General features: G+C 30.1%; 2 protein-coding genes across 3 annotated transcripts; one reads left to right on the top strand and one right to left on the bottom strand.

Annotated features, from left to right (window-relative positions):
- The first annotated feature begins 467 nt into the window (after positions 1–467).
- Positions 468–4,640, top strand: LOC111307797 (ATP-dependent Clp protease adapter protein CLPS2, chloroplastic-like). Of its 2 annotated transcripts, none has more exons than XM_089751375.1 (4): positions 468–826; positions 1,816–1,914; positions 2,184–2,293; positions 4,126–4,196. In XM_089751375.1, the coding sequence occupies exons 1-4, from the start codon at positions 580–582 to the stop codon at positions 4,165–4,167; spliced, it is 498 nt and encodes a 165-aa protein (XP_089607501.1). In that variant the 5' UTR covers positions 468–579; the 3' UTR covers positions 4,168–4,196. The 2 variants fall into 2 exon arrangements, with proteins under 2 accessions (XP_089607501.1, XP_022761772.2); XM_022906037.2 differs by lacking the exon at positions 4,126–4,196 and adding an exon at positions 4,360–4,640 and having other exon boundaries at positions 477–826.
- A 1,020-nt stretch (positions 4,641–5,660) lies between these two features.
- Positions 5,661–8,032, bottom strand: LOC111307258 (NAC domain-containing protein 92-like). The gene is made up of 3 exons (XM_022905276.2): positions 7,511–8,032; positions 7,145–7,398; positions 5,661–6,264 (listed from the first exon to the last, which is right to left on the bottom strand). The coding sequence occupies exons 1-3, from the start codon at positions 7,656–7,658 to the stop codon at positions 5,857–5,859; spliced, it is 810 nt and encodes a 269-aa protein (XP_022761011.1). The 5' UTR covers positions 7,659–8,032; the 3' UTR covers positions 5,661–5,856.
- Between the last annotated feature and the right edge of the window lie 11,628 nt (positions 8,033–19,660).

The following is a 19,660-nucleotide window of genomic DNA, read 5'->3' as shown; positions in this document are numbered from 1 at the left end:
TCCAAATAAGAATTTTAATATTTAATGATCAATATTAAATATTCCCTATTTATTAACAGGTTGTCCAATTATTTTTAGACGTAATAAATAATAACTTCATTAATTATTAACAGGGTATCATTTATATTAAAAGTACGTTACAATCGATCAAAGCATTCTGATGTAGCTATTAAAACAAACTTGTTCACATCTGATATACGTGTAACAATTCAGTATCCACAAACTCAAAGTAGGCTAAATAGCTGCATTAAAATCAATGATTTTGGGTTGTATTGTAAGCCTGGCTTTTGTTTTTTCTTTTGTCACCATAAATAAGACGAAAAAGAAAAACTCTGGAAACTTCCAGAAAACATCAAACTTTACATCAGCAAATCACATCCACTCGTTTCCAATCACTCCGCGATCTGGTGGGACCCAACAATAATCATATTAAAATAGTAAAAATTTAAGAAAAAAAAAATATATCATTATATACAGACCCATTTTCGGTTCATTTCATCGTCGAAGTAACTGCTGCAATTTGTTCGGAGCCTTATTTTGCAAAAGGAAGGGGGTGTTGGAAACAGGCAAATTCTGGATATGGCGGTTGTTGCAGGGACGGTAACGACGTCTTCTTTGACTCTGGTGAAGTCTCAACGTCTCCCGTCAGCTCCTTGTTTGAGGAAATTCTGTGGTGGGAACGAAAGCCACCCAAGAGGGAAAATGGTTATGAAATTTATGGGTATGAAAGCGAGGTTTGGCTCTTTCACGAGTGGTGGTGCTGGTGTTTTAGAACGACCCGGTTTCGATCAGTCCCAGTTTGAACCTTCTACTAAAGTTCTTGAAGGTCAAATTCGATTTTTTTTTTCTGAGTTTTTCGTGCTGAAGTTTTCGTTTTTTTTTTTTTGTTAATAGAAGCTATAAAATGGTAAATCCTGATCCGGGTTTTTATTCTCTGATCTTCTTGGTAAGACCGTTGAATGGGAATCTTTGTTTTTTTTTTTTCTGAATCAAAGACTATGGTTTTTGCGTAATCAGGTAACTTTTAACATAATTGCTAGTTAGAGGGAACAGACTGACAAGATTGGAAAGAAAAGGAAAACAAAGATTGGGTGGAGTTCACTTTTTAGAAATCTTCCTAATTGAAGAAACTGAAATGAAAGAGTTGGGGATGTTTTCCTTTATGATGTACGGTTCCATTTCGTATCTTGCTTCAATTTTCCATCATTTTTCTTTTTAATGCAAAGTATGAATACGCAAAGTATGAATCTTTAATCTTTTTTTATTTGGTTTTGATATTAGTGTGACACATATAACTTTCCTGCCTTGTTATCAGTGAATTGTGTTAGGGTGAGTTTGTTTCAAATTTCAATGGAAATTATGTTAATTAAGATATTAGCGCTTGAAAAGTAACTGTCTTTGAGCAAAATATGAACTATTATTACTTGGCTACAGCCTACTGCCATAGATTGATTCCTCATCAAGTTGGCTTAAGCTGAGCCCTATAAAATTGGACTCATTTGAGTGTGTCTATATGTGTGTCTTGGTGTTTTTTTATGTTTGTATGAGTTGGATCAAGTCAGTCTTCTTTGTGTTTGTCTAGGTGGGTATTTCTATGTGTGGCTGTACGATCATGAAATGCTGATGTACTCTCATGTCATTAATGATCTAACTCACCTGAAATTACCTAGATTAATCGACAAAATGTATAATTATCTTAGTCAAGAAATTGTAAAATTAGTTAATGGAAAAAAGAAAGATTCCTTTTATGCTAGTGATGCCTGTGATGGATAGATAACTCATTTGCTTACAATGTTTATTTCTTTATGATCAAAGGTGGTGATATTGGGCGCTTGAGGAATAAGAAAGGTATTGGCAGTGGAGGCAGTTATAGAGTTTTGCTGGTTGATGATGCTGGTCATTCTGAAAAATTAGGTAATTTATTTGCTCAACATTAAGCATGTGTGAAAATATAAATAGTTGATGTCTAGAAGCTAATAGTCTAAATTTCGTTGGTAAGCAGCTTTTAGTGCTCCAGTTATGTGGAAACCACATGTCTCACCACTCTATTGAACAAACTAAGTAGTTAAAAGATTGGTCTTATTTGGCAATTGATCGTGACATTGCCATCAATTTGTGTTTTATTTTTTTCATTTTTTTGTTGATAATTTGATCTTGTACTTGTGTTTGTTATTCTCTTGCAGTTGCGAAGGTTTTGCCCCAAGTTGTTCCATCCGTTACACCTGATGATGCAAGAAAACTGTTTCATGTATCACGAGAAAATGGAGTGGCAGTTGTAATTGTCACAGTTAAGGTATGTTTATTCTTTGTCATCATGAGATTAATTTCTGTCATGCTGATATTCATTTAAGCCTGCTACTTGTGTGTTTAAGTCTATTTGTCAAGGCATAGTTCATTAATAAACTTTTTTTTTTTTTTCTAATTGTCCAATGAATACACGGAGTTTGTGATTAGGAGCTGAGTATGCAAGTATCTAGTTTACTATTGTCTTTAAACGGTACTGAAATATTTTGCTAGTCTAAATTCAAATGAGTCCAAGTTGTACCCCTATCCTATCCTTTGCTTTCTTCACATTTGTTTGACTTTTCTTTTAATAGCATGTTAGTCAGATATATTTGACCACTCTTCAGAGCATATGCAAGTTCCTTGTTTTAGGGAGATCCTACCATAAATATTCAATTTTAAAAAGCACTATGATAGTAAGCTTCCATCTGATCATGTGCACCTTCACACAAAGACATCTACATGCTCACCCTTTCATTTCCTTGAACAAATGTTTTATGCTTTTTGAATATGAATATTTCTTGGATATTTGGTGAACATCTTAGGGTGATTTTGGTTGCTAGTTATTTTTTTCTTGTCTCTTATGTCAGCTATAGTTGTACTTGTTGCATAAATGATTTGCAATAATTAAGCAGCTTTCTTGTTATTAACAAGTTTAAAAATTGCTTATCTCATAATTTCTTATGCCAATAGTGAAAGATCAGCTCAATGAGTGATTGTCTTATAGACAGATGCAATCTCAGGGTCTAAGTGATTCACTAGCTAAAGGTTTCCTAAGATGCATTTATCATTTTTGCTTGCCATAGAGACACAGATCTTTTTATCAATCACCATTTTATTGGAATGTACTGAATATTTACAAAAATGATAATAATTTTTTCTATATAAGATTCATGTAACATGATAAATTACTCTCTTTAGATATGCAGAAGGCCCTGAAATGGGTTTTGAAAATTTATGAGTAAGTACCTGAAATGGCGTTTCGAAAATTTATGAATAATTACTAACTGGTTGATGTGTTTGCATTAGTGCTTTGGCTGAACTTTCTGATCGATGTTCCCATGAAAGCAAATTGCATAATGTTAATATGCATGTATATGAATCAATAACCCCCTTTGTTCTACATATGAGTAATTATTATGTAAATTTAATAATTTCCATGTGAGCACCCTTTTCCCTGCAAGTCACTGTTAAAATGATAAACTTATTTATGGAACAGTCTTCTGAAGATTTCAATGGTAATAAGTATGTTGTGGAGCTATGGTGACTTAGATTTCTTAGTTTTCTTGGGAGCATGATGGTAAAGTTTTGTTTTGGTTGATAGTCAATCTCTTAAATAGAGCATGATCTGTTTTGTTCTTTTTTTGTTGGATACTGATAAAACACAGTTAAAAAGGCCAAAAAACAATATAAAAGATTGTTATCTAAGATGTTTAGGTTATGTTTAGATGCGATGCAATGATAATCATTTTGTATTATGTTTGGTTTAAATTTAAAGAAATGGATAGGATTATAAAGAGGATTAATCATCCTTTTGGTATAAGATGATTCAATTTTTTTAAATTGGAGAGGGTTATTTTTAATCCATAGGATTCAACTTAAATGTCTTTATTTACTCTTAAAATTACATTAATAATTTAAATTATATAAATTTTGTGAAAGGATAATTTTGATCAATAAATAAATTATATTATTTTATTTTTTGCATATATCAAACATACGATAGTATAATATTATTTAATTTATTGCTAATCATAATATCATCTTATCCTATCTAATAATAATCTTATGCATCAATCGCATTCATAAAGCAATACCAAAATCCTAATTTGTCTATTGTAGTTATGCTGTAATTTTCCATGTGGTGATTTCCATATGCCCTAATTAGACCGGAAGTTGTGAGGTGAGACTCGACATGCTTAAACTTTCAAAATACATTAACTGCATCGGCATCAATATTGTGCTCACCAACTCTATATGTTGTTTTGCGAGTGTTGAATTCTAGTGATTAAGACCTGTTATGTCCGTTTATATATTGAAGTGGGTGATGATCTGTTTATTTACCTTAACTGACAGGAGCATGCTGAATTCTATTCACAAATGATGATACGTGGCGGATTACAATCAACTATCGAGCCGGATTCAAGTTTAATGTAAAGCAGTCAGACTTTATATCATATGAACTGCAGCAAGCAAGACATGGCAGTGACAATTTTGCAAATTCAAGATTCAATTGTAAACGCAGATATTAAAGGGAAAATTAGATGAAATGCAGAGAGAATGCATATGGCACCTAAACTTCCATTATGAGAACTTCAATGACTCCAAGTTCAATACAACAGTTAACAGATTTTGTAGTCTGCTTTGTAGTTTTTGTTCCTGATAGAAGCTGATCTTTCCCGTATGTTGAAAAAAATCCCCGGAACGGATGGACTCATAGTTGACATAGCCATTGGATGAATTTAAATCTATCGCTTAACGGATAAGTGAACAAATTCATAAAAAAAAACTGATATATTACGGCTAAAATAATAATTTATTGCCACATCATAGGATATAATGTTTGGACGAGAGTAGACTTGATAATTTTACACGGGGCACGATATGGATTTATTGTAATTGTATTTTGTGTTTTAATGGTATTAATATGGTTAAGGCCTTATATTATTTATGTCGTGTTTATATCAAATTATAATGATATATTTATGATATGATATTATTTATAACTTAAAAAAATTTAAAAATTATTTTAATATATTTAAAAAAGAAATTAATAATTATATTTATTATATTATTTTGATATTTAATTAGATTATAAATATATAATTTTAAATAATTTTTTATTTAAATATTAATTTAAATAAAAATTTTTAAATAAATAAATTAATCATGTTAATCGTATTATATTGTGTCTTATTATTTGAGAAATTAATTATATTTAATTATATTATTCGTATATAATTATATTGTATCGTGTTATATTAGTTGAAAATAAATTAATTTTAAATATATTAATTATATCGTATTGCATGTAATACGTATAATAAATGTGTGATATTCATGTTTAAGTTATTTGTGTTATTTATGTAATTGTATTATATTCATGTTAAAATTATTTGTATTGTGTCTGAAATCGTGTCTAATATAAAACGTAATTCGATAATACAAAATTATCAAATTTAGATGAGATTTTATCTATCATTGCTTTTGAGTTTTAAAAAGTAGCTTTTGAACACAAAATAATGTTAAATATATTGTAGTTTGAATTAAAAGCAATTTTTTACTGTCAAAAATCATTAAATCGTAAAAACTAATTGAGTTATTTATAATTACGGTTTAAAATTTATGGTTTAAAGAAATATTTAAAGATAAAATATCCATTTTATTATTTATTTTGGACAAAACTAATTTATTTTTTCTTTCTAACATTTTAATTTTTCATAATAAAATTTTACAATAATATTAAACATTCAAAAATCTTAAATCCTAATCCTAAAAATGGCTTAGTATTTGCCAAACTTAAAACCCCTTGGAAAAGCTACATGCGCTGCTTTATGGTATAAACAGGTGAATTTAATTCCAATTCTCCCAGGACCATAGGTCTGGAAATGGTTGCTCCCTGGGTTCTGATTGGGTGTCTAGTTGGGGAAAGTGATCATGATCATAGCTTGGGGTAAGTATTGGCATGGAAGAACTTGGATCAAGTGATGAAAATGGCTGCTCCAATTCCTGCTGCTGATCATCAAATATCATTCTTGAGTTTGACCAAAATTCATTTTCATAATCATTGTTTACAGGTAATGGCTGCTGCTCCTCAAAAGCAAACTCCAACTGCATGGGATTTATGTTTGTAGAACCACCGCAACCTCCAGCTTCTAAACTCATCAATGGAGTAGCATTGTTTCTGATATTGTCCATCGATGTCATGTCTTTTTTAAGCTTTTCTTTTCCTTTGTACTTAATCTTACATAATCTCCACTCCTTCACAAACGAGATTAAAAGAAAAGTAAGATTCACAGTAATTAAATATGATAATTTTAAATATAATAAAAAAATAACATAAAAAATATAAAAATGATATAATTAAAAATTTTAATATAAATAATATATAAATTTAACACAAATTTAAAAAAAAAATTTGATATTTGACATACTAACATAAATTATAACATATAATTTTTATATTTTATATGTTTTCAATATGAAATAAATAAATATAAATATATGAATAATAAGATATAATCTTTACTCAAAATGTATTAAAAAAAAGTTAAGAAATAAACAAAGTCAAGCTAGTAATTAATATACGAATTCTAAAATGCGAGTCAATGATTTGCAATCTAAAATGAAAACCCATAATCACGATTGCACTCATGACTTCTCCAAAAACCAATTCTTTTTTAGCCTGTAAAGATTTTACATTTGCAAATAAAGCAAGACAAAGTATCTCCTCATTCATTGAAAAATGCTAACCGTATCCGATTCATGTCTTGTCACCTTATATTAATTTCCACAGTACATTAAATTTTCCAACGGAAAATTTTTAATTCCTTTAACTTGCTTGCGTGCGAGAAAATTTTACCATATGGTGAATGTGATTTTATGATTAAATTTTACTCATTTATCATAAATTCAAACAACTAATCAAGTAGGTATTATAAAAATATTAATTTTAAAATTTGAAAATTCTAAAAATTAAACTACACTTAATTAATCTTAAAAATATGTTTAAAATTAATTTTTTATAAAATATTATTGTGTAATTTACTGATAGTATATAATATGTATATATAGACAATTTTGTATAAAAAAATGTTGTGAAGAAAAAGTAAAGAATAAAAAAGGCAGATAGGAAATAAACCGTTGGAATGGATTTGAGGCCATATTCATGCATGATCCAGTCAGTCTTGATAGCATCTTTGCGGTTTCTTTGGTTATTCTTAAATTTGTGAAAAGTTAGGGGTCTTTTGTAACCCAACACTTGTCCTTTAGCACAAATCGTCTTCACATGGCTTGTTGCCTTCCACCATCCACGACCTGTCACTTCTCTTGAGCCACTTTCCCTCTTACAATAGTAATACCTTTCATTCTTGTTTAAAGCCACATTTTGAGTCCCTGCACAAACCACATAAATTTCACTGCATTCATACTATGATCAGAAAATTACATTAGAAATTAATTTATTTATCATAAAGAGGGAGAAGAAGAAGAGGGGAAAACGTCAGACAATGAAGATCTAGCGGCTCTGACTCATAAATATTTGTTTCAACAATGAAACCGAAAGGCGCCATGGCAATATTCCCAGATACTTTCTGGTACAGGATTTCGATAAGCTCTTCATCTATGGGACTGAATCTAAAGCCAGTAGGAACCATCTTCTCTTCTTCAAAGTAAAAATAGAAAACCTGTTTTCTCAGTCTAGAAAAGAAAAATTATCATTCGCTCATACCAATTAACCAGAGAAATATATCTGACATTCTTGAAATGGTGTAGGCTAAAGATGCTCCTTTATATAGAGAAAGGAAATAGAAAAGAAAATGCAAATAAGACAAATCAAGATCAAGTTTAGAGATAACTAAAACATTTGGATTTTTCATTTTTGAGGAAATATTATTTGTAAATTGTAAGTACATATTACTTGGGTTGACTCTCAAGTCATCGAGATGCAAGGAAACCAATTAGGATTATGATCTCAAATATGTGAAGTCATCAATGATGTGATACAGGTTAAAAACGTGAAAAATGATTATGCTTTTTGAAGTATGTCTGAGCGGTGAGAATGCAGCTTGGTGGAGGTTGAATTGGTGACTCTATAGGAATTAAGATTTTGAGATACGCTTTTACCATCGAATCAATTAAGTATCTGAGAGAAATAAAGAAAGTGGACGAAGAAAGAAAATAATGGAGTATGAGAGTCTATTAATACATTTTTATCGACTCTCTTATATTTTATGAATTATGACGTAATTATTTAATTAAAATTATTTGTAAATATTGATAAAATTATCAGTAATGTACACATAACGATATTAATTAAGAATGGATTATTCATATGTTTTATCATGAAATTTTGTAGGGTATTTCTTTCTTGGGGCAATTTTATTTTTATTCTAACATTTGTTTCTAAAGTTACCCTAAATAAGGATAATATAAAATTCTTGACAAACAATTTGTTTAGATATAGAAACAGCACAATTAAGTACCCATGCATATATTATTAAATCTCTTTCATAGTACTCTAATTATAGTTAAACATGACCCCCAAAAAGGACCATTTAAATAAAAAGGCAACGATGTAAACTATAATTAATATGGCAGCCAAATTATGGGGATTCCTAGTTTGGTATGCAAAACCCACCTTCGTGATCATGCATCTTCTAAACAAATAATACTATAATATAATTTCCCTTAATTCCTTACTTGTCTCCTGTGCCATGCTGAAGAGATCATTTGTTTTTGCTTCTTCAATTACCAGAGTTTCGATCTTAGTTGGGCAGTATCAAACTTCAAAATAAATTTCAAAGCTACATTGATGAGGTTTGTATGGACAGTTTCTATTTGTTATTTTGATGAATATCAACATTACTGTACTATTAATTATTTTTTGAAAATTGGATTCAAGTCAACGAAATTAGATTTGATGTAGTTTTGTCTCTCTTATTTGGATTTTGAGTAAAATCTTTACTTAATCATAAAAAGATTTGGAATCACATTTCGTACAACGGCAAATTACATCTTTGATTTTTTTTCATTGGTATATGTTGAATTTATTGATTTGAATCATTCAAAAGACTTAATAAAAGTACTTAGATCACTATCTTGAAAGGTGTTCTAATTTCAATTAACAAGATGAAAAATTAATAATAATCAATATTATTCATTTAATATATGAATTAAAACTTATTTTTTTCTTAAAATTATAATTATTTTATATTATAATTTTTTATATTTTCAAATTAATGTTCATAACAAGTTTAAAAATAATGTTTTTTTTTTATTTTTTTATTTTTTATATATAATGTAATCTTTTTGTTTTTTATTATGGTTTTAATATAATATTTTTATTTTCTAATTCAAATATTTTTTACATAATTTATATTATAAAAATTAGTTTACTTAATAAATAATTTTAATAATTTAATCATACTCTATTATAAAATAAACAAAATATTATTATATTTTACAAATTATTATTTTTAAACAACATTAAAATCATTAAAATGTATAACTATTACACTATAAATGATTATTTTCATATTTTTAAATAAAAAATATTTGATTTTTAGTAATATCAAAAATAGTTATGTTTAATTTCTATTAATTAATAATTATTAATCAAACGAAATGATTCTAATTCATGAATGATAAGATTACTTCAATAATAAGTTCATCTCAATGATTATATTATCATGATAATCTTAAAAATGATACTAAATTAATTTCAATTTATAGTTGCTAATTTCTTATAGTTATGTATCTTTTTTTTGAAATATTTCTTGATACAAGTAATTTTGGACTAACTTAATGAGATAAAATCCCATTTCATCTCATACAATTTATCTTATTTATTAGGGGTGAGCTTCGCATGGGCGGTTCTAAAATTAAAAGGTGAAAATTTTTATTATTTTATATAAGGGTAGATATTCAATAAAATTTAGGATTAATATTTGTTCAATTTATTTTTAATTAATATTTATTTATCTTCATAATCAATTTAAAATAGTTAAAATTTTAAAATAAAAAAGAACATTAATTACAATAATTTTGAAACTAAAGTCAAAGCAAGCAAAAATGGGGACAACCTGAACAAAATGTTGGGCAATGCATTAATTGACAAAACTGACGTTTAAAGGATAAGGTGTATCTCAAAGTTACATCAATGGAGATTTTCCATGTCTTTTGCCAGCTGTTAGGGTTTCATTCCTCAGCCATGCATCTATCAAAAATGACTAAATCTAAAATGGATTCTGATAAATCAATTAGTATCTTCGGTACATCAAAATAATTTTTCCATTGGAGGTAATGATGCAAGGGTCCATGTTTGTACTACATTTTTCTTGTTTATATTATAAGGTCAAGCAATTTTTTTCAAGTTCAAAGATTTTGGTATTCTGAACATTTGATTTTGATGATCTCTGACAAAATCTTTTTTTTTTTTTTTTGTTCTATGAATTTAAATAAAGCAACTACTCTGATTTGATTTGGACTTTATGTTAAATTCATATGCTATGTTTGAATGATCAATAAAAAAAAAGATTTAATCGCATTGTTTCCTCGTTTTGTGAATTCCATTACAATGAATCTTTAAAAGAGAAAAAGTAAAGGATGTGATCATAGGAAATTCGATAAAACAAAGATTTTTGTTCACTTTTTAAAGCATTCTTTGAATGTGACAAAGTTGGATTCTTACAAAATTTAATGAAGTTGTTGCAATCAAAATATCTTTGACTTTGAAATTTAATGAAGTTTCATGACGTTTTCATTTTCAAATAATTTTTAATAATAAAACCATAATATGTTTAACGAGCATGGACCAAATACTATAGTTTAATCGTGATAGTTGTGTACGTTTAATTTTGTTTGGTACTGTGAGATTTCTCTTATTTGGGCTCATTTTAAAAGCTCAGTTGAACTTCATTTTAATTTTTGTGGGTTTGTGATCCGAATCCATTTTAAAGTGCATAATTCATGTTAACCAATCTCTGTTAGTTGGGTTGTTTATGTTTTTGAGCCAAATTTTAGCCAGAACCCATGTGAGAGCCTAAGCCTCTTTTTAAGATTTATAAATATTGTAATTAAAAAAAAAAAAAAAGAGTAGTTAAGGTCAACGGCACCTAAGGGGCTAGCTGACCTCCACTTTCCTGCAAATCCCATCCCCCCAGGTGAAGCTCATCCCATGACTGCTCTTTCAGCCATGGCGGACCCTCACATCATTTCTAGAGACTTGGCTTAAGCTAAAATTGGAAAAGCTAAAATTGGAAAAAGCTATGATCTGTGTCACAAGCTAGCACTGAAACGGTAGCCCTTGCAGCATAGACGTCGCTGGTGGCACCTTGAAACCTCCCCAAATCCCAGAAAACCCGGGACTCAAGATCCCATCTGGCTAATGAGCCTAGAAGATAACCGAAAAAAACAAAGACAAAGGAGGAAAACCTCTGCCAAAAATACCCCAAAAAAAACAAAACCTTTTCCAAATAAAAACAAAACAGAACACTCGGAGAAATAAAAAATCTCATTCCTGGGAACGGGGAACTGCAACGTTAAGAACAAACACAACCAAAAAATAAAAACCCACAAATAAAAAAAGTTTCGAACGAGACTTTGAAGGTCGATATGGGATCGTGGGGGTCATTTTTGGAAAGGGAGGCCGAAAGGAGTGTTCTGGTGCTTTTTGGGCATTTACAGTGACCGACGACTGCGACGTTGATGACGGGCGGAGCTTGGGTTTCTTCGTCAGCAGGGTAGAGTTTTTTCAAAGGAAATTGGATTTTTTTTTTCTGCACAGGGAGAAATAAATTTAAAACAATTGTTTCTTTTATAGCAAAAATAAAAAATAAAACGCTGTGTTTTGGGAAAGATAGTCTGCACGACTAGAGTTGACATCGAGGCGGGGCAGGGCGGTTTTTTGCTTTCTTCGCCTCCAATCCGATGCTTCAATGTTTTATCCAATACTTATTCGTTCCCGTTCGAAGGTTGTTATTGAAAAATAAATCATTTCATCATCATTAAACTTCATATCATCATTCTCTTCTAATCACACTAGTCTTATAAAATAAAATAATAAGATGAATAAATAAACTCATAAAATAATATATTTAAAAATAATAATATAAAAAATGAATTAATTAAAAAAGATAATATTATTTACCAAACTAATTATCTTTTTCTCAATCTCACTCTCATCAACATCTTCGTAAAAATACTTTTCTTCTAATGAAATTGACTCTACAAATAAAAAAATAAACTATTAACAAATAATATATAACAACAAAATATAATAACTAACAATATGTTAAAATAAAAAATAAAATTGCATAATATACATTATTGTACCTTCTTCTTCTTTAGCCCATAACCAATTTTGACAACATGTTAAAGCTTCTATAGTTGATGGATGAAGTCTATTACGTTGCGCACTCACCAATCTCCCTCTAGTATTAAAAGTAGACTCTGAAGCAACAGTAAAAATCGGTATGGCATAAATATCTCTAACAATAAGTTGTAAGGTCGAAAATTGAGGTTTAGTTAGTTTCCATCAATTCAATATATCAAAATCTCTTTTTCTTGGTATGACTTCTTCATCTAAATAGCGATCTAACTCTGATTTTATTTTGATTTTTTCTTTTTTTTTTTCCTTGAAACAAAATCATCATAGTCTCCCAAATTTCCCAATTCAGTAGCATCAACACCATCTAAGAATGAAAAGCTTGAACTAGAAGGTCCTTCTTCCTTTTTCAAAGCCAATTTCTCCTCATACTCCTTAAGCAAATCCCGACATATTTGTACAATCCTTTCAATTTCAAATTCAGCATTTTCTCCATAAATCTTTTCAAAGTAATACTCCAACAACTCTGTTTTGTATCTTGGATCTAAAATTATGGCAACACCCATTATACCATGCACATCATTCCAATATTTTTCAAATTTGCCTAACATGCTCACAGCCATACATGAAATAATTCTATTGGTATGCATAATCCATTCATTCAATGTCAATATGATTTTGCAAACATTAGGAAAATAAAGATTTGCAGTAGCATATTTTGTGCCAGAAAAACCTTCAGTGATATCATAAAATAATTTTAACTTCTCACAAATCTCAATTGCAATGATCCAATCATTTTCAGTTGACAAATATTTGTACAAAAGATCACTTGCACACAACAAGGAAAAACATCTTTATAAAATAAAGCTGTTCGAAGCATTAAGTAAGTAGAGTTTCATCGTGTTTTGACATCAACACACAACTTTTTTAAAGTTGGAATGCGTAATTGACGCGTGCCTTATCAAAATTTTCTCATCTCTTTGGTGTAGCACTCCAAAAGAGGACACTATCACGAATTCTATCAATTCCATCTCCAATCATACTCAATCCATCTTTCACAATCAAATGCAAGATGTGTGCACAACAACGCATATGAAAAAAAGTCCCACTAAGCAAAAGTGCATCACAACCAATTCTATCAATTAACAACTTAATAACACCATCATTCACACTACAATTATCCACTGTAATAGATGAAAATTTTCTATCAATATTTCAATCTAAGAAACATTTCATCAAACTTAAAGTAATGACCTCTTTCGTATATGGAGTTGGCACATATTCAAACCTAATTAAACAATCAATTATTTACACTAATTTAATAATTAATTCAATAATAATAATTACTTAATAAAAAATGAATAATATCAAAATAAGACAAATTAATAAAATATACCTGATGATGCGTTTTTGTAAGTTCCATTGATTATCGATGTAATGAGTAGTGACAGCCATGTATCCTCTTTTTTGGTGATCAGCAGTCCACATATCAGTTGTGATAGCAATTCTCCCTTCATTAGCTTCCAACTTAGATATTGTCTTTGCCTTTTCCTCTTTAAAAATCTTTAAAATATCACTCTTTATAGTATTTCAAGAAGGCATAGCAAACAAAGGTTGGAGACTGTAAGAATACTTTCTGAATTGCACATGATCAACCATTGATAAGAGGTATTCATGCATGATTATTATCTTGGTAAGCTCCCTCCTTGTGACATTTTGGTCAAAGGAAAAGTTTTTTAATGTTACTTTTCCAGTTGCCTTCCTTTGATTTACTAGCAACACTTGTTGACGAATATCCATTTGAAATCGTTTGCTGCACCTCTTTGAATGATCACGCAAATGACTTGTCCCATTCTTAGAAGCACCACCAAGTTTTTTCTTACAATAATTGCATATTGCATTCCATTCATTATTGATCTTCTCTTTTCTAAAATGTTTCCATACTTCTGATTTTAACTTACTTGAGTTATACCCACTATTATCAACTTCAGCACCCTCGTTAGTCACACTTAATGATGAAGTTGTATTTTTGTCAGATGTTGAAATGAGAGTTTGCTGAATTGGTGACTGATGTGAGATAGAAGTAGGAGGTGTTGGGGAACATGAATTATCTCCCAAATTAGACATTTCACCTTCATTCATAAAAAAGAAAAATTAGAGTTATTATTTTTGATATTAACAAATAAAGTAACTAAATAAATTAACTGTTACTAAAAGCATAAGGACAACTATTCTTTTTCACGTTTCTCAGCATCCATTTCTCAATACTTTAATACTGTACTTAAGTTTCCTTAAATTTCTTTAAAACCAAACTGGAATTCCAACTTGCCATTGGAGATTTTAGGCCTATCATACATTAGAGAGCATGATTATTTTTACTCATTTTTTCTTGCAAAAAGAAAATAACAATAAAAGTCTAGTGTAATAATTCTTTCTTTTGATAGTTCATATCATCTAATTCAAACAATTAATCTAGCATTGACTCCAAGCAACATAAGCATTTAATCACAAACTTGAAGATAATGATTTTATACAGACTCTTCTAGGTTGAGACCACAAGTAAAATAATATTACACATTCTCCTCTTGTCACAACTAGAAGCCTCAAAAGTAATACTATAAACCTAAAACAATGACACTGGTAACATTCAATTCAACCATATTATATTGGGGTCTAGACATAGATTCACAAAGACATCATTCAAAAAATTTGAAAGGAAATTTAGGCACGTAGAGAAAATGAGAGAGAGAGAGATTATAATTTATGTCATGGAATCCTCACATAAGAAGAAGATCAGTGAGTAGCAGAGTTTGACAGGCAGGATTTTGTCAATCCAAGTTAGAAGTGTAGTAACAAGAAAATGACAAGGATTAACTTGAAAATTTGAACAATACTATAGAAAGAAGTAAATACCATAAGTCAAGCCTATAAAAGATTCAGCCAAAGCTAAAAAGAAATGGTTAAAAATCCTAAAGGCTCACAACAAAGTAATGCACGAATGGTCAACCAAATCTAAAAACATGCCAATAATTTTACTTAATAACAGATAATTCACAGGTCCAATTTTAATTACAGAGCATGTCCAAGTATCAATACCTTCATAAGGGTAACGTTATATGTAGAGACACCTGTTATATGTGTTGAACTTTCATTTAGCTTTTAGTAAGTAGACATATTTTATTAGCATTTTCTATTGACAAAAATTTAATTTATTTGTATTATTAGCCTAGTATAATAATTTACTGGATGATATAATGCACATTTTTGCCATCCACGTGTTGTTCTTAAGAGTTGAATAACAGAGATGAAGATAGTTAATGGTAGTAGACCATCTAAAAACAACTAAATTTAATCTAAACATTGACTAATCAAAGGAATTGCTACTTGTGCCTTGTCAATGAAATCCTGGTTACTTCTTCTGACAAGTTGTCAATGCCTAAAAGTGGGAATCTTTGTAACTCTAAGATAGTTTTCATCCTACATGTGTTTTGATGTAATTAAGGTTTATAGCGTGTTTGAATTGTTAATGCTTTTGCAAGTTTTATTTACGTACTGTAATATTACAAGTTTTCTTTTTTCTCTGTGGTAGCTGCACTTGTTTGTGTTGCTGATTTTGTTCTTTTATAGCAAGACAATATACACATTTTATGCATAATCTGTCCTGAACTATAACATCATGGTTTTGCATTCTGTGTTTTACATTCACATTTTACCCATTTTGTTCCTGGTTTTACTTTATGATTGTTTCAAAATTCAAAGTAAGCCATATAACACTAACATCGTATCTGCAGGTAATCCAGTATTCGCATTCTGCTTTGAATATCTTTGGTAGTTGTCCATCTTGGCTCACCTACCTCAAGTCTGATATTTTTCTTTCTAACTGAAATTCTATATCGACTCAAACAATATTGTATCTGACTTAACCCTCAATTTCTCTAAAAAACTACCAGTCTTTTCATATTGGTAGCTGGTTGACTTGTGGTACTTAAATTTTGCTATCTATATATTATTCCACTCAAAACAGAAACACTTCTGAGTATTCAATTCAAGAACCAAGCCATTAAGGCCTCAGTATGTTCAATCTTTTTGTCTTGTCTTTAAGCTATTAGCAAGCATTTAAGAAAAATAGATAATAAAAAATATTGATACTTGTAAATAAGATATGTAAAGGAGATGGCTTTGGCTTACCTCATAATTGCTGGTACTAATGGAGATTACTCAAATGAAGGCTTAGTTGTTGCAGACTTGTAGTTTCTGTTTCTCAAAAGGGGAAACGACCGTCGTTGACTTCTTCTTGTTAGCTTAAAGGTTTTCTTTGCTGAAATAAAAGAAAGATTCGAAGGAAATGGTAATGGATGAAAGCTAAATGGAGGAAGAAAGGTTAGAGGTCAGAGGTTGTATTAGCTTGAGTGTTCTATTAACAAAGTTAATGACAAGAGTGCAGCGTGCTAGGTAAAAAGACTTTATCATCACCCTTGCTTCAGCGTATGAAGGCTATCGCTTCTATCTTCCTGCCTTTATGGACTATAACCCTGACGAAATAGATGTTGGGCAGTCATTTCAAAATTCATTGAGAATGTGGACCCTGATTAGCAGCTTCCTATACTGTAGACATCGGTTTTGTCCGGGTCTACTATTTTAATTTTAATAATAATAATATTTTTAATAAAAAATAAAATAAAATAATTATTAATAAAAAAAAGAAACAAAAAATGACAGAAAGCAGGGTGACTGATGCTTGGCACCAGCCACCTTGCAGTCACCACTAGTAGCCTCGACCAGCCACCCTACAGCCCACCTCCTGTCACTCCCTATAGCCACCCCTACAACATCATCTGCCTCTTAAAAACTCCTTACTTCTTCTTCACGAAGCTAAAAAAAAATCCTCTTCAACAACTCTCGAACCTTCTTTTTCGAAAGCCCTCGGAACCCCTTTCGAAAACTTTCAGACGAACTACACCCCCTCAAAATACTTTCAACAACCCCAAACACCACACCAAACCCATACCCAAACAAAAATGCAAAAAAAAGATCTACACAAAACACGAAAAAAACAAATACAATCCTCTCCGTAGGAAAGAACCTCAGCGCCAAGCTTCTTGCAAGAACAAAAAAAAGAATCAGATCAGCCTTGGTTTTACAAAAAAAAAAAGGAAAACAGTAAACTCAAAAAAGTTCAAGCCCTTATCCACGTCGATCGGGGCTTGTTCTCCCTAAAAGGACCTCGGATCTGAACTCAAGAGGCCGAGAAGAGCATCGCGGTGAATTTTGGTAATTTTTTGACCACCGATGACCACCACCGACGGTCGGTACAGTGCTCTGACGACCGAACGGCGGACGACCAAACCTTTCCCTCAGAACTCTCTATCCCTCTCTCCTTTTTTTTTTTTTGAAACAGAAACCAAATGAACAAAAAAAAATCTTCAGCTATATATAGGAAAGCAAAACTCAAAACGACGTCGTTTAGGGAAAGACCCAAAACGACGCCGTTTCAACCAAGGAGGATCCGCGCGTAGACCCAGACCCGACCCGAGATCAGCGTAAATCGACCCGTCAACCCGCTTCAACCAACCTTGAACCGATTCAGATGAACCGCCAGTAAACCGGTCTGAACCGTCGGATCGTCGAACCGTTGATTGAACTGTCGAACCGGTTAGACTGGTTCAGACCAATGTTGACCGAACCGTTGACCGATCCGGTTCTGGTAAAAATTTTTTTTTTTTTGAATTTTCTAATTTTTTTATATTATTATTTTTGTTATTTTAAGTATATTTTTATATTTATGCATGATAAATTTTAAATTTGTTAGAATAAATGTTTCATTGTTTTAATAATAATAAAATTAAAAACAAGTAATAACTAAAACTATGTATTAAAAATACTCGAAGAAGTGATAATAATTTTTATTATTTTTCCTGCCTAGATGTTGGAGGGAATAAAAAAATTTTTTTTAAAAAATAATTTCGCCTAGATGTTGGGGAATTATTATTAATAATTTTTCATAAAAAAAAAACATAAGAAATTTTTAATTAGTTTTCAAAAATTATAAAAAATTGAACCTACTCCGAAAGTCCGCTTAGATGATGAGAATTTTTAGAGATGTTCGCGTTTTACCTAAACCTTAAACACTAATTTTTAATTTCAAAATCCTAAGTTTTTTAAAACCCCTAAAAATCCAAAACCCCTAAAAATTCAAAACCCCCCAAAATCCAAAATCCCAAACTTTTAAACTCTTAAACCTAAACCCCCTAAATCCAAAATCTCTAAAATCCAAACCCTTAAATCAAAACCCCAAACCTCAAAATCCAAACCATAAAATCTCTAAACTCTAAAACCAAAACCCTAAACCTTCCATATCCTAAAATTTAAGCTTTAAAACCTCTAAACCTTATAACCAAACTTTCAAAACCTCTACTCAAATCCTTTAAAATCCAAAATCCTAAAAATCCTAAGGATATGTGTGAAAATTCTATTTGAAGCAATTTATTCCTGAATGTCGCTTAGATGGTGGCGTATTTAGGAAATTTTACTTCGTTAAGTCTTTTCACACGATTTCTTAATTTGCTTTAATAATAAGATTAATAAATAAAAAGTATAATAAAAAATTGAGATCTTAAATATAAATAGTCACACATAAGCTCTGCCTGGATGTTGGAGAGTTGGAGTGGTCTCATTATACTTAAGAATCCAACTCTTAAATTGTATTTCATTTTATATGAAATTCATTAGCATACATACGTTAGCATGTTATCATCGATAATTGACTGCATTATTCTCTCTTTAATTTACTGTTCAATGATAAAATATTTTATAATAAAAAAAATACTTAAAAAAAAACTTTTTGTGATATTATAAAATAAAATAAAAATAACATTCCGAAAAAAATAATTCTTGGCACTCTGCCTAGATTTGAAGAGTCACCAACAATTTTCTATAAGGAGTGCTATTTCATTTTAAGGATTGTTGTGTTAAATCTTAAGCGAAAAGAGTTATTTTAAATTTTACCTAGACGATGGAGAATTTTAAGATAATTCTTTAACTTAAAGATTTTCTTAATAGTTCTAAATAAATATTTTAGGAAAATTTTATTTTTTTAAGTGAAGGAAATTAGTGTTAAATTTCAAATTAAAATTATTTTTATCCAACACCAAAAATAGCGCGTAATTAAATGGTACCAATTTATGAGCGTTGTGGGGGTGCTAATCCTTCCCCACGCGTAACCGACTCCCAGACCCAACCTGGTTTTTCGTAGATCGAAATTATCTTTTTGATAAACTTTAAATTCATTTTTATAGTTTTATTAAAAAGATAAACTTTTGGGTGGTCAATCAC

The sequence above is a fragment of the Durio zibethinus genome, chromosome 22, assembly GCF_047325235.1.
Source record: "Durio zibethinus cultivar Kanyao isolate XHJ-2024 chromosome 22, ASM4732523v1, whole genome shotgun sequence".
Lineage (NCBI taxonomy): Eukaryota > Viridiplantae > Streptophyta > Magnoliopsida > Malvales > Malvaceae > Durio > Durio zibethinus.
The sequence above is the reverse complement of the archived record's forward strand: the minus strand, read 5'-3'. Positions and strand labels throughout refer to the sequence as shown.

What these genes read in the sequence shown, in the direction of transcription:
- LOC111307797 (XM_022906037.2), top strand. Translation starts at nt 580, where the DNA reads ATGGCGGTTGTTGCAGGGACGGTAACGACGTCTTCTTTGACTCTGGTG. An exon ending in TGGTCATTCTGAAAAATTAG is followed by an intron (nt 1,915 to 2,183) that starts GTAATTTATTTG and finishes ATTCTCTTGCAG; the next exon opens with TTGCGAAGGTTTTGCCCCAA. An exon ending in TTGTAATTGTCACAGTTAAG is followed by an intron (nt 2,294 to 4,359) that starts GTATGTTTATTC and finishes CTTAACTGACAG; the next exon opens with GAGCATGCTGAATTCTATTC.
- LOC111307258 (XM_022905276.2), bottom strand. Translation starts at nt 7,658, where the DNA reads ATGGTTCCTACTGGCTTTAGATTCAGTCCCATAGATGAAGAGCTTATC. An exon ending in AGAGCCGCTAGATCTTCATT is followed by an intron (nt 7,399 to 7,510) that starts GTCTGACGTTTT and finishes TGGTTTGTGCAG; the next exon opens with GGACTCAAAATGTGGCTTTA. An exon ending in GCCTCAAATCCATTCCAACG is followed by an intron (nt 6,265 to 7,144) that starts GTTTATTTCCTA and finishes TCGTTTGTGAAG; the next exon opens with GAGTGGAGATTATGTAAGAT.